Here is a 12,146-nt window from a genome sequence, read left to right as displayed (position 1 = left end):
TCTCTCTTTTCTCCAGAGGTATCCACTTTTTACATTTAGGTTTTGTCTCCCCTGTGCATTAACACACACACACACATGCACACAAACCCATGTGTACGTGCTTAGTTAGGTTAACTGGAATCATAATATTTGTAGTATTCTCTAATTTGGTACTTTTTAAAGTAATAATATCGTAGAGATCTTTCCACATTGGCCCGTGTACCTGCATGCACAGATCTACCCCATTCTTTTAATGCCTTTGTGTTATATTCCATAGTGCAAACCTTTCTCCAACCAGTTCCCTACTGGATTTTGGAGTTTTCCAGATGTCTTGCTGTTGTAGTCAATAATGCCTTTGGGTAGAGGTGTATTTCTGTAGGATTTTCCTCAGGCTGTCTTTGTCCATACAAACCGTTCATTCAGGTTTTTTGGGTTATATGCTATATCTTGTGAGGAGAGAGAAGGAAAGGCGTATTGCAAATGTTAACAGATGATTAAAGAGGACAGTTTGAGGGCAAACAACTTTTCAGTTGAAATTCACAGCATTTCAGCTTTATTTTCTTGTTTAGTGTATTATGCGCACCCACCCCTCCTCCCCCAGTAAACCGACTGTATCATCAACAAAGTATTGGACAGGACAGGGTTCTTAGGCAAACGTATAGTTATCTCTAATAACATAGATTCATTATTTTTGTTGTTTTAATCCATTTAAAATGCATGGAGGATGAAATTTTTACTAATTTGGTAAAGTTGGAGGAATGAAAAATGAAAGCATGTGATATTTTCATGTATCAATATGTGAGATTTTCTTTTCACTTACTACTCACTCTTGATTATTTAAAAACTTTTAATACTCTTACTGGTATTGTGAGATGGGTGCTTAAGTGTTTAGTTTCTCATTTGTGGAAGCTTTAGGTTTTTTGTGTGTGTGAGGAAGATTAGCCCTGAGCTAACATCTGTGCCAGTCTTCCCCTGCTTTGTACATGGGATGGTTCCCCAGCATGGCTGATGAGTGGTGTGTAGGTCCACACCCAGGATCTGGACCTGCAAACCCTGGGCCACCAAAGCGGAGCGTGGGGAACTTCAACCACTCAGCCATGGGACTGGCCCCTGGAAGCTTTAGTTTTAAATAATTTTTAGAGTTTCCGCCAAAGAATGTGTTCAACGTTTATATCCTTTTTGCTTCTCTGTGAGTTGGTTGAAATAATCAGACAGCTGGAATGTTGTTTTTATAAAAGACACAGGTGTAAAACTTTCTGAGAAATTACCAGAAACCAAAGTCTTCATAACAGTAGCTAGGAAAGAACAAAAATTGCTTAGTCTCTGGAAAGTGCTATTAAAATACGCCTTCATATGTATCATCTCTGCCGCTTCTTTTCCACTCAAATCATTTGGCCGCTCACCGTGGTGCAGAGCACTGGAGAGCTTGACCAGTTGTTGAAATTAGCCTGCTAAGTAGGCTTCTCATCCTTCACGTTAATGGCATTTTGAGCCTGGTCATTCTTTGTAATGGGGGGCTGTCCTGTGCATTGTAGGATGCTTAGCAGCATTCTTGGTCTCTACCCATTACATGCCAGTTGCACCACCACTCCTGGATATGACAACCAAAAATGTCCCCAGATATTGCAAAGTGCACCCTTGGGACCAGAGTTGCCTCTAGTTTGAGAATTAGGGAGGAATCTCCATTCTCAACCTCCCTCATTATTGTTTAACAGAGGTTTTCTTTGTTGTATACTGTGTGACATGGGTTAAATTTTGCTTTCTTCCCCACCTGCTAGGGCTGATAGGAAGGTGTGGGTGGTAATGCAAGAAAATCATTATGAAAGTTGGCATGGTTCCTTAAAATCGTTATTCTCCCAACCCTCAAACAAGTTAAGCTGGAACATGTGGTTAAGAGCAAGTAAATGTTAATTAAAATGATTCCATGAGCTGTTTGCTCAGAAGTTTGATTGACTAGAGAAGATATGTTGTACGTGAACCTCAGGTGGGAAATGAGATAGGCAGAGTAGGAGACTGTAGGGAGTCAGAGGGTCCCCAGAACCACTACTAGAATCCTCAGGAGGCTGGCAGCACCCACATCCTGGGGTCTCAGTGCTAGGAGAGCTGTAATAGCAATAAGAACCACATCTTCTGTTTTGGTTTTCATTGAAACAATGGTAAAAGTCATAAAAGTTGAACAGGGCAGGTGATATTTAGTGAGAAGTACCTTTCTATACCCTGCCCCCAGGACCTTCTGCAGAGGCAATATGAATAATTTGAGAAGCACTTTTATGGGGATAAAGAAGCAGGGGAAGAAGTAATTCTTTGAGAAGTAGACCAGATTAGAGAAGGAGAGGAAGAGATGTGTGTTTTCCATTCTCTTGTTTATTCAGAAAGCAAAAGGTGCCTTTCCCCAGCCCCTTAGTACTGTGCACGAGTCCCCTCTTCTGCATCAAAGGAGGAAGTCTGGGTGCTACTGGATTGAATCTCAGCTTTGCCATTTGCTGGCAGTATGGCCTCTCTATGCCTCGGTTTCCTCATCTGAAAGTTTCGGCATGTAGGCGAATAAAGCATTCAGAAAGCTTCCTGGCACATAGATGGTAATTGTTAGTAAATGTTAGTTATTATTGCTCTTTGTCCTGAGCCTTTTCTCTTCTTTCAGTAAAACCTGGCGTTCGATACAGAGAATTGGGAAACATTATTCAGAAGCATGCCCAAGCAAATGGGTTTTCAGTTGTTCGAAGCTATTGTGGGCATGGAATCCACAAGCTTTTTCATACAGCCCCGAATGTACCCCACTATGCCAGTAAGTACTGTCCAAAGATTTGGTATTTGCTAACCATTTAGTCAACAAATGTTTATGTGAAGGTTTAATAGGACCTCCTGTTTTGTATTTATTAGAGTAATCTCTTGGCTGTTATAAATAGACCCCCAAAATGTCTATTTGCTCATCATGATACACATTCATATCGTGCTCATATAACAGTCCAGAGCGTGTGTGTTTGCTCACTGGGGGTGAAGCACTTATTCTGTGAACCAGCCTCTGTCCTCTTCAACCTATAGCTTCAAGAAGGTCACTTTGGGAGTTGCCCCCCTAATCGATAGATACTGGGGAGGAGCGGGGCTTGGGGGAGGCGGGGGTGGGGGGGGCGAAGCGTGGAGGATTATGCTTGGAGGTTTTAGTAAGCCAGCCTGGAATTGGCATAAATCACTTATATTTACTTTGCATTGGCAGAGACTTGGTCACGTGGCTACACTAATGCAAGGGAGCCTGGGAAATGTAATCTACCTGAGTACTCTGGAAGAAAAGTAAATGAATTTGGTGAACAGCCAACAGTCTGCCACGTGTATAGCCATCAGTATTCTGATTCCTTAAATGAAATTGATTCAGCTTGGTTTGATTTGAGTTCTTACTGTGTGTCAGATACTGTACTATTTGCTGATGTAAATAGAGGGGAATAGACAAAGTGCCTTTCCTCAAGTTGAATGCTGTCTGATAGAATAACAGAGGAAGTGTGGGGCCATTAGTGTCTTCCTGAAACCTTTTCTCTTAGAGTAGTAAGGCATGCAGGAAGAAATCTGTTATTTAGTGGTAGAAATGAAGGCTGTCCACAATAAGTGACCTAAGAAGGAATTTAACAAATACGTATGAGCCACTGCCGTGTGGACACTGATCTATCTCCTTGTACTTCCGTTTTCCCATCTGTACAGCAGTGGTGAATGCACCTGCCCAGGAGCTGTTACTAGGATTAAGTGAGATCATCCATGGAAAGCACTTAATGTTAGCTTTTAGGAGGAGGAGAGGATGATGATACACATTATCTCATTTGATCATCATAACTCTATGAATAATTTCTTAGCTCTATTTTAAAAAGCAGATTCCGTGCTTAGAGAAGTAATTTATTTACTCAAGTTCACACTAACTAGTAAGTAAATGCCAGGCCTAGGATTGCTGCCTGGCTTCTGTCTGGCTCTCTGGAGTCAGTCTTGTCTCCTGTACTTGGCCCCCTGGGTCCTGTAGAGAAGGAGTGAACTGCTGAGATTTTGGTTTGGTGATGAGGGCGAGCATTCCAGGTGCGGGGGAAGCACGATGGGTGCTTCAAGTTGAGACTGAACAGAGGTAAGCTAAGCTTGGGCTGAGTATTGTGTGTTAAGAACTAGCAATAGGCAGTGCGAGACCGAGGATATTTGACTTCTTTTATAGGGATTTGCAGAAGCAATTTTGAGCAGAATGGCAAGATGAAGTTGCTGTTTTGGGAAGGCAGGTTTGGCAGTGGTGTCTAGAAGGTATTGCAGGTGTGAGCTAGTCAGGCTGGTCAGCCCCATGAACGGCTGTCGCCCTTGTGCAGTGTGAGGCGGTCAAATCCTAGCTGTTGGTAGTTGTAAAGAGAAGGGGAAATGAGTGAGAAACCTGTTGACAGGAGAAGCTGGACAAGTTGTTTAGAGCACAGCATTTGACATATATCAGTAAGCGTTTGTTAGCAGACCACATAGTGCTTATGTAAGCCGTGACTTGTGCTTGAAATAAAAGCTAGCAACAGAAAATTATTAGCTGACTTCATTCCTTCCTGGTAAGCCCTGTGTGTGCATCCCCTCTAACAGAATGGAAGGAACTGTTCTGATTACGGTGGCGTATGTGCGCATGTGTGCTTAAAAAGAGCATGTGCAGGGGAGGGAATGAAAAAAGTCCCTTACTTGCAGAGGTGACAAACTCAGGTTTGGGTATGGATTATATACAGAGAGACTGTACGGGTCAGTGATGATGGTGTCAGCAAAATATGGTGCCACTGATAGATATACAAGCGGTGCCACTTGAGTTTCATATTAAACCATTTAATTAGAAATAAAAACAGTTCTGAAAAAAGCAAGGACCAGGTATTCTTGATTTCATACATTTGCTGTATTTATGAAAAGTCAGGTGTAAGTCAGGTTTTTGTAAATCAAAATATGTCGTGATCACTTTAGGGAGTGTTAAAGGAAGCTGCTGAGGGAATCCCTGTAGGCAGAGGCCCTTTGAAAGGTGAGTGATCTCTGCTTTGGCTGGTACCTCTATTCCTAACCAGCCAGGGAGGAGCAGGGAAATGGCGGTGTAACTTCCCTCCACCCTCTCCTATGTAAGACAAGTCCTTGTTCCGGGAGAATTTATTTGCTTCTTTGTTTAAGTCATCATGGTTGGGGAATAATGGTGATAACACCGTCTGTTTAGAGTGTATATTGCAATAATTCTGTGAGATAGATGGTAGAGCACTTAAATTTTTTTTAAGTACTTAGCATATTGTCTGCAATAGTGTAGTCACTCAGATAATTATATTTGTTGAGTGAGGTAGGTTGAGAAACTGAAACCATGAGCAGAGATGCCTGGGTGTTGTGCGTTTAATCAGTGGCGGAAACCAACTCTGGAACTTAGATTGTCAGTGCTGTACGATGGAAACAGACTATGAGGCACTGTGTAATTTTAACATTTCCAGTGGTCATATTCAAAAAGTAAAAAAAGTAGGTGAAATCAGTTTATTTAATCCGTTACATTCAAAATATTAACATTTCGGCCTTTAATCAGTGTAGACATTACCGAGGTGTGTGGCACGCGTGTTGCCTTTGGCGCGGGCGGGCGCAGGGTCACGCCGACGCCTGGGCTCCGGCCTCCTGTCCCTTTTTCTTTCCGGGACACCACGCCGACCCTCTTGACGTTTGCTTTTTAACATCCCCAAGGAAATACGACCAATCCTGTGTACACGGGAAATGGCATGTCATTGGGAGATCAAGTTCATGAGATTAGGAGTCCCACTCGGCTTGCCCCTTAGATTTGATCACACTTTCAAGTCTGGCTGTGGAACCGCAGGCAGTGTACCTGGGCGGCGCCTCGGGTGGTGGCGGCGCAGCGAGGAGCCGCTGCCCAGGAGGGCCGCGCGGGCACAGCCGGGGAGCCGCCGCCGCCGCGCTGTCCACCCGGCGCCAGGGTCGCCGTCGCGAGGGCCGGCCGCCTTAGCCGGAAGCCCCGACAGCCTGCGCTCTCGCCCTCTGGTGGGCGGGAGGAGCAAGCGCAGGCGCTCGTTCACGGGGCTCAGCCCGGTTGCGGTTTTTAATTTGGTGTTTCAACTGGCTCTCCGTTTCTGTCTGAGGTTGTTGAAAAAGGCCTATCTCTATTTTAAAATTTTTGTCTTTTTGAGAGGATAGCAGGTCAGGATACTTTAATTCATGGTTGTGTTTCTCATGATGATTTTGAAAAATCACTGTTTCATTAGTCTTGAACAAAAAGCTAAAAAAGTGTTTGGAGGGAGAAATAGAATTTCTGTTTTCAAATAAAAAGGGGTAGTCTTTTCAGCATGAAGAAAAAATAGGTTAGTGTGCAGAGGCTTTGTTCCCCCTGAAGATAAGAAAAAGAAGACAGCTTATAAAACTGTGAAGATCATGCTGTTGTTCCCCTGGCTGTGCCCTCTCCGCACCTGCTGAGAGGCGGGAGCTTCCAGCATAATCTGAAACATCTGCTGTTCTCCTGTAAACTCTTCCACCCGGAGGATAACAGCACTGCGCGTGGCTCACGATTGCACTTCTACTCCTGCGGTGACACAGTTGGTGGCACTTTTCCTTTTATAGAAGTGACACAGTTGGTGGCACTTTTCCTTTTATAGAAGTGATAACCACATCTGAAATCCAGCCTACAGACAGCTCTGTGTTTCCTAGAGAAAACAGAAGCAGAATGGAATATGCCTTGGACAGTGTATGCCCCCAAATTGGTAGTTATCGGTATAACACCTGTTTGATGAATGATCTCCTTTGAGAAGGGGGATCTGGAGACGAGAAAGTAATTAATGTGAGAATTGCCAATGGCAGTGTAAGTTGCGTACTCTTTTAGTGAGCTGTTCAACAGTGTACCGTTGGTTTTTTGCTATGTTTTGAGATTTTTTTCCCTTTAATTTCAGAAAATAAAGCAGTTGGAGTGATGAAGGCCGGCCACGTATTTACAATTGAGCCAATGATTTGTGAAGGTGAGAGAAAAGGATGCTGTAACATTGTTTAACAGAGATTTTATTTACTTTGGTTACTTGTGATCAGATTAATAGTCTGCTCTACTTACTTTTTTTTTGTTTCATTTCTACTCCCTGTCCCATCTTGAACTTGATTCAGTGTCATGTAGAGAGCTGAAAATTGTAAGGGTTTGCAAAATTGAGCAGTACTTTCTACATGGTAATTCTGCTGTCAGTAGATGCTGAAGTACTTGAATCCTGGTCCCTTTTCATTAAGATCCTGTCAAAGGGTGCACTGTAATCGGGAGCCTCCATCAAGCCTGTGTAGAATTCATGCTTGACATGAGGGGCATGCGTAGGGGGGGAGGAAGAAAGAAGTCAAGCCACTCACTTTGAGGGAGACAGTAATATGATTTAATTCTCTGCACCTTATGAGGTGGTGCTATCCCCATTGTACAGAGGAGCAGACTGGTCCTTGAAGAGGTCGAGTAACTTGCCTGAAGCCACCTACAGTTAGTCAGTTCCATGGCAGAATTTGTGGACGTCTAAACTCACGAGCCATTCTGCCTCTTCAGGGCCTGCACTCACGTCGTGAGGTGGCGTCATACAACTGTCGTGGGGAAGGCACAGCACAGACACACCTAGCACTGGTAGTTTTATGTCCTCACTGGTGTTATTCCCTGTGATAGGCGCGTGGCAGTGATGATAGACTCAGTGGCATGATGCGAGCTCCTCCCAGAGACTGTCAGAGTAATGATCAGGGGCTGCTTCCGGAAGCCTTGGCCTTTCCTTCCCGCCAGCTCTGACCCTGTTGTGATTAGGGGATGGAGAGTGAGGCAGTTATAGCAAGGCTAGCGTGTCTTCCCGGACACCTCATCTCTGGATCTTTCCAGGCTTTTTTTGTTTTTCTTTTCTCCCCAAAGCCCCAGTACACAGTTGTATATCCTGGTTGCAGGTCATTCTACTTCTTCTATGTGGGGTGGCGCCACAGCATGGTCTGATAAGCAGTGTGTAGGTCCACGCCCAGGATCCGAACTGGCAAACCCCGGGGCCGCTGATGTGGAGCTGCAAACTTAACCACTATGCCTCCGGGCCGGCCCCTTTCCAGGCTTTTTTATATCCTGATCTTGGGTGTGGCATCTCCTTACTCTACCAGAGTCTCTTGGTAGAAGTGAGTCGCTAAAGGCAGCCCACCCTCGAGGGGAGCATGAGGGGAGCATTGGAGGTCGTTGTTGAGGCTGCCTTCTTAACTGGATCCTCTCTTGCCTTTTCTGTAAAGTGGAAATTACAGTCGGTGGTATCCTGCCAGCTCCCCAGGGCTGCTGTAAGAATTAGGTGAGATGACTTATATTAACACAGAGTGCCTTGTGTACTTTAAAGGGCTGTACAACTGTAAGGTATTATTTTTGCCATCCTCATGGAATAAGAATAAAGTTCTGATCATGTGTAACCAATTCGAAGGGCAGTAAGTATATAAGGAGAGAAAGGCAAGACAGTGAGAGCAAAGTGTGGTTTTGGTTACTTACCTGTTTTCATTAATTGGCCCCGGTTGATGAGGCATAATGTGGTGTTTCAGGAGTAAGCAAGTGACTTCGTACAGAGCCGGTTCAGATTGTCAGCTATGCTTCACTGCCCTCAGCTAGGTGAAGTCCCAGCTCCAGAGTGGGAAGTCTTGATCCAAAGAGGACTTTGAATTTCCTCAGAAGAGTAGCCAAGCATGTTTGACTTGACAGTAGTAAAGACCCTGTTTTAGCCCATCACAATAAAATCAAGGAAGTATTAGGTCTTAAATCCATTTGTGAAAAGGTCATTCGTTACACTGAAAAATACCCATTTGCTTACCTTTAGATGTTTCACAAAGCGTGAGTTAACTTTCTTTAAGCTACCTCGTATTTTTTTCTTAGACTGGGGTTTAATATTGCAAAAGTAGGTTAATTCACTGCGGAGTTTGTGTTACGGGATTTGTTTGAGTCAGTGAGACCTAATCTTTGAGATTACTCAGAATAAAGAAGGTATTGATTTTTTTTGCCATCTAATTTGGAGACAAGAAAGTCTCCACAAACATTTTTATAGTAGTGTCCAGAATTGTATAACTTCCTCATTCTATCTCCGCCTCCCCGCCCCGCCCCCTAGTGTAGCGTTTCTTCTTTTACTGTCCCTTCATTTCCTTTCTCTAGTGTCAACCCCTCTCTGACCCATTCTGCCTCATAGTAATTTTTTTATTCTCTTGCCAATCTCTGCTTCTTTCTCTTTGCCCTTCTTTCTGGTTACCAGGGTGTGGTCTACAAAAATGTCACAGTATAGGGCTGGCCCCGTGGCCGAGTGGTTAAGTTCGCGCGCTCCGCTGCAGGCAGCCCAGTGTTTCGTTGGTTCGAATCCTGGGCGTGGACATGGCACTGCTCATCGGACCATGCTGAGGCAGCGTCCCACATGCCACAGCTAGAAGAACCCACAACGAAGAATACACAACTATGTACCGGGGGGGCTTTGGGGAGAAAAAGGAAAAAATAAAATCTTTAAAAAAAAAAAAAAATGTCACAGTATAATCTGCTCTGTGCCTGCCATTTAAAAATATATTAGGAATTAAATGCTATAATAAAAGTATAACAAGTTACATTATTTCCTTTACAATATACATTGGCTATAGTTGAGTCAGATGCCAAAGTTATACCAGGAGAGAGCTAAATTCATTAATTCAGGCTTTTACTTGTAGTACTGTGATGAGTGGTATCAATGTTTTCTACTGGAAACATGTGCCTTTATTTTGGAAATACCATCTTGGTTTGATATTTGGGATTTGATGAAAAATGTGAAGTTATAACACACGTGAGGAAATTTAAATATTGTTACTTCATTGGACTAAAGACCGAAATGAATTTGGGAAGGCTTTAGCTAAAACAACTGACGGAATCTTAGTGGTGAAATTTCTAGTTGGTTTCTGCAGCATCCACACGTAGGAGTATGTGCAAATACACTTACCTAGAGTTTATTTAGAAAACTAACTGAGAATTATGGAATTGTTTTTGTTTGTTGAAGGTGGATGGCAGGATGAGACCTGGCCGGATGGCTGGACCGCGGTGACACGAGACGGAAAGCGGTCTGCTCAGTTTGAGCACACGCTGCTGGTCACGGACACTGGTTGTGAGATCCTAACCCGGCGGCTCGAGAGCGCACGGCCTCACTTCATGTCCCAGTTTTAACTTCTCCGAGAGGGCACGTCTCAGTGATACCTTCTGGCTGTACTATGCATTTCACTGAGAGCTCACAGTGGAGGAGGAGGTTTTTATTACTTGTTTGTTTTGACTATAGATAAGGAAGGACTACAGCATTTGATGTGTGTCCCTAAGAACTTGTCTTGAGTCTGAAAAAGCTGAGAAGAATAAAGGAAACATTTCTCAACTCCTTTCAATGCTCTCTCCCCCAAATCTCTGCACCCCTGTTTTCTCAGTTGCCCTTTGAGCACTTTTACTTAAACCTGCTTCTAGTTGTTTCTATCACTGCCATGACTGGGCTGTCAAGAGCCAGCTGATTGTTGAAGATGAGAATTCTTGAAACTTTAGCAACATCTGTTGCTCCAGATTTTTTTATTATATATGTATGGAAATATATATGTAGACATTTTAAATTCCATGTATGTATTATCCGACACTGTGTGACCTGGGCTTTGTGCGGACTCTGCTCTGACAGGGTTCTGCGCTGTCCTGAATGGACCCAGAGTCCGCAGTGGTTTAATTCCCAGCTGGGAGTTGGCCTCCCCTCCTCCCCACGCTCGTGATTTGCCCTTGTAATTGTGTGTAAGGAAGCGCCCAGCCAGTGAGGCCCTCTCCCCAGTGTGGACTCTGTCAGGGAAGGGATGTGCCAAAATTCACTTTGGAAAAAGGTTATCAGGTTTTTAAAAATCTGGTTTATGGCAAAAATAGCCATGCTCCAAGTGGTAGCTGGCTGTTGCAGAGCATGAGAATTTCGTAATACACTGCTATTTCAGGCCTTTACATGGTCAAAATGGGAGGAAAAAGTCTCCCTTTCTTTCCCTCTCTGTTTTATTTCCAGCGCATTCCTTCAAGATGTTCAGAGAAGGGTGGAGGTTGCACTGTGGAGGCTGACGGGGAAAGACATTCTGAGATCTCTCGTCCCGTGAGCAGAGTGGGTCAGGTGGGCCGTGAGCTTGAACACTGAGTGAACCTAGTGGTGATCAGAAGGAGCTTCTTTGAGGACTGGACTTTCCCTTGCAGTAGGGATGCAGCTGTCCTTGGTGTCCTGAGAACACTCACCATATTAGTTGAGAACCTCATTAGAAATGACCTCAGCTGCCCAATATCTATGTTCCTTTCAGTAGTTCAGTCCGAACGGGAGTGCATCCAGTGGAGACGTATCAGATCACAGCCATCGTCATTAGAGCATACTTGATAACTGGGTATCTGGTAGCTTTCTTGTAAGACAATTTGATACCACTGACATGTTATACTTGTATGAGAACATCTTTCCCAGAGTGCCTCAGACCTTTATTGCTTTAAAAGAATTATGATAATGTTTTCATTACTTTTATTATTTTAATGATTTAGTAAAGTGACCGAATCTGGTATAGACTTTTTGGGGTATGTGTGTGAAATTTTTTATCAAACTGTAATATTTGTGAATGGAATGCCTTGCAACATGAATGTTAATATAATTGTAAAGGGAGATTAAAACGTTTGAATGATTATCCTGTCATGTAGTCATTAATGTGCTAAATTTGTTTGGGATTCAGACGGAAGTGGTGGGAATGGGGTGGCTGATTTCATAATCCAAAGTAAACTCACGACCATTTGAGTAAAAATACTTTTTCAAGGTTAATGGCTGTGTAAACATTCCAGTACTGTGTGTAGTTTAGCAGAGTCTGCCAGCAGCATTTGAGATGCAGCCGTATTTTTGAGAACTTTTAAGACAGAATGCTGAGTGTTTAGGGGAGCATTTTATGTACTGATGGTGGAATCTACAGTGTGGACTTACTCAGTGTTTATCATTAGAAAATAAGCTCAAGGGAAAAAATCTTGGGATCATTTACCACACTGGTGATGATGCTGTTTCTAGTTTGGGAGCTTTTAAAAGAATATGGGCTATAGTCTAATTGTATATGTCTAATGACACTTGTTTATTAGATTTAGATGAGAAAACATCTAGTTTCATAATTCTGCCAACTTTTTAAAATAAGTCAATGCATTAACTTGTAAAATCACCCCCCCC

The 12,146-nt window shown here is 43.4% G+C and overlaps 1 protein-coding gene across 1 annotated transcript in view; it reads left to right on the top strand.

Moving 5' to 3' along the window:
- The window catches only part of METAP1 (methionyl aminopeptidase 1), a 62,266-nt gene extending 50,643 nt beyond the window's left edge, over window positions 1-11,623 (top strand). Inside the window, exons 9-11 of the mRNA XM_023637673.2 lie at window positions 2,621-2,764; window positions 6,879-6,944; window positions 9,960-11,623. Of these exons, the coding sequence (XP_023493441.1) occupies window positions 2,621-2,764; window positions 6,879-6,944; window positions 9,960-10,123 (374 nt within the window). The 3' untranslated portion in view covers window positions 10,124-11,623. The remainder of the gene's footprint in view (window positions 1-2,620; window positions 2,765-6,878; window positions 6,945-9,959) is intronic.
- The last annotated feature ends 523 nt before the right edge of the window (window positions 11,624-12,146 follow it).

The sequence above is a fragment of the Equus caballus genome, chromosome 3 (assembly GCF_041296265.1).
Source record: "Equus caballus isolate H_3958 breed thoroughbred chromosome 3, TB-T2T, whole genome shotgun sequence".
NCBI classification, from domain to species: domain Eukaryota; kingdom Metazoa; phylum Chordata; class Mammalia; order Perissodactyla; family Equidae; genus Equus; species Equus caballus.
The sequence above is the reverse complement of the archived record's forward strand: the minus strand, read 5'-3'. Positions and strand labels throughout refer to the sequence as shown.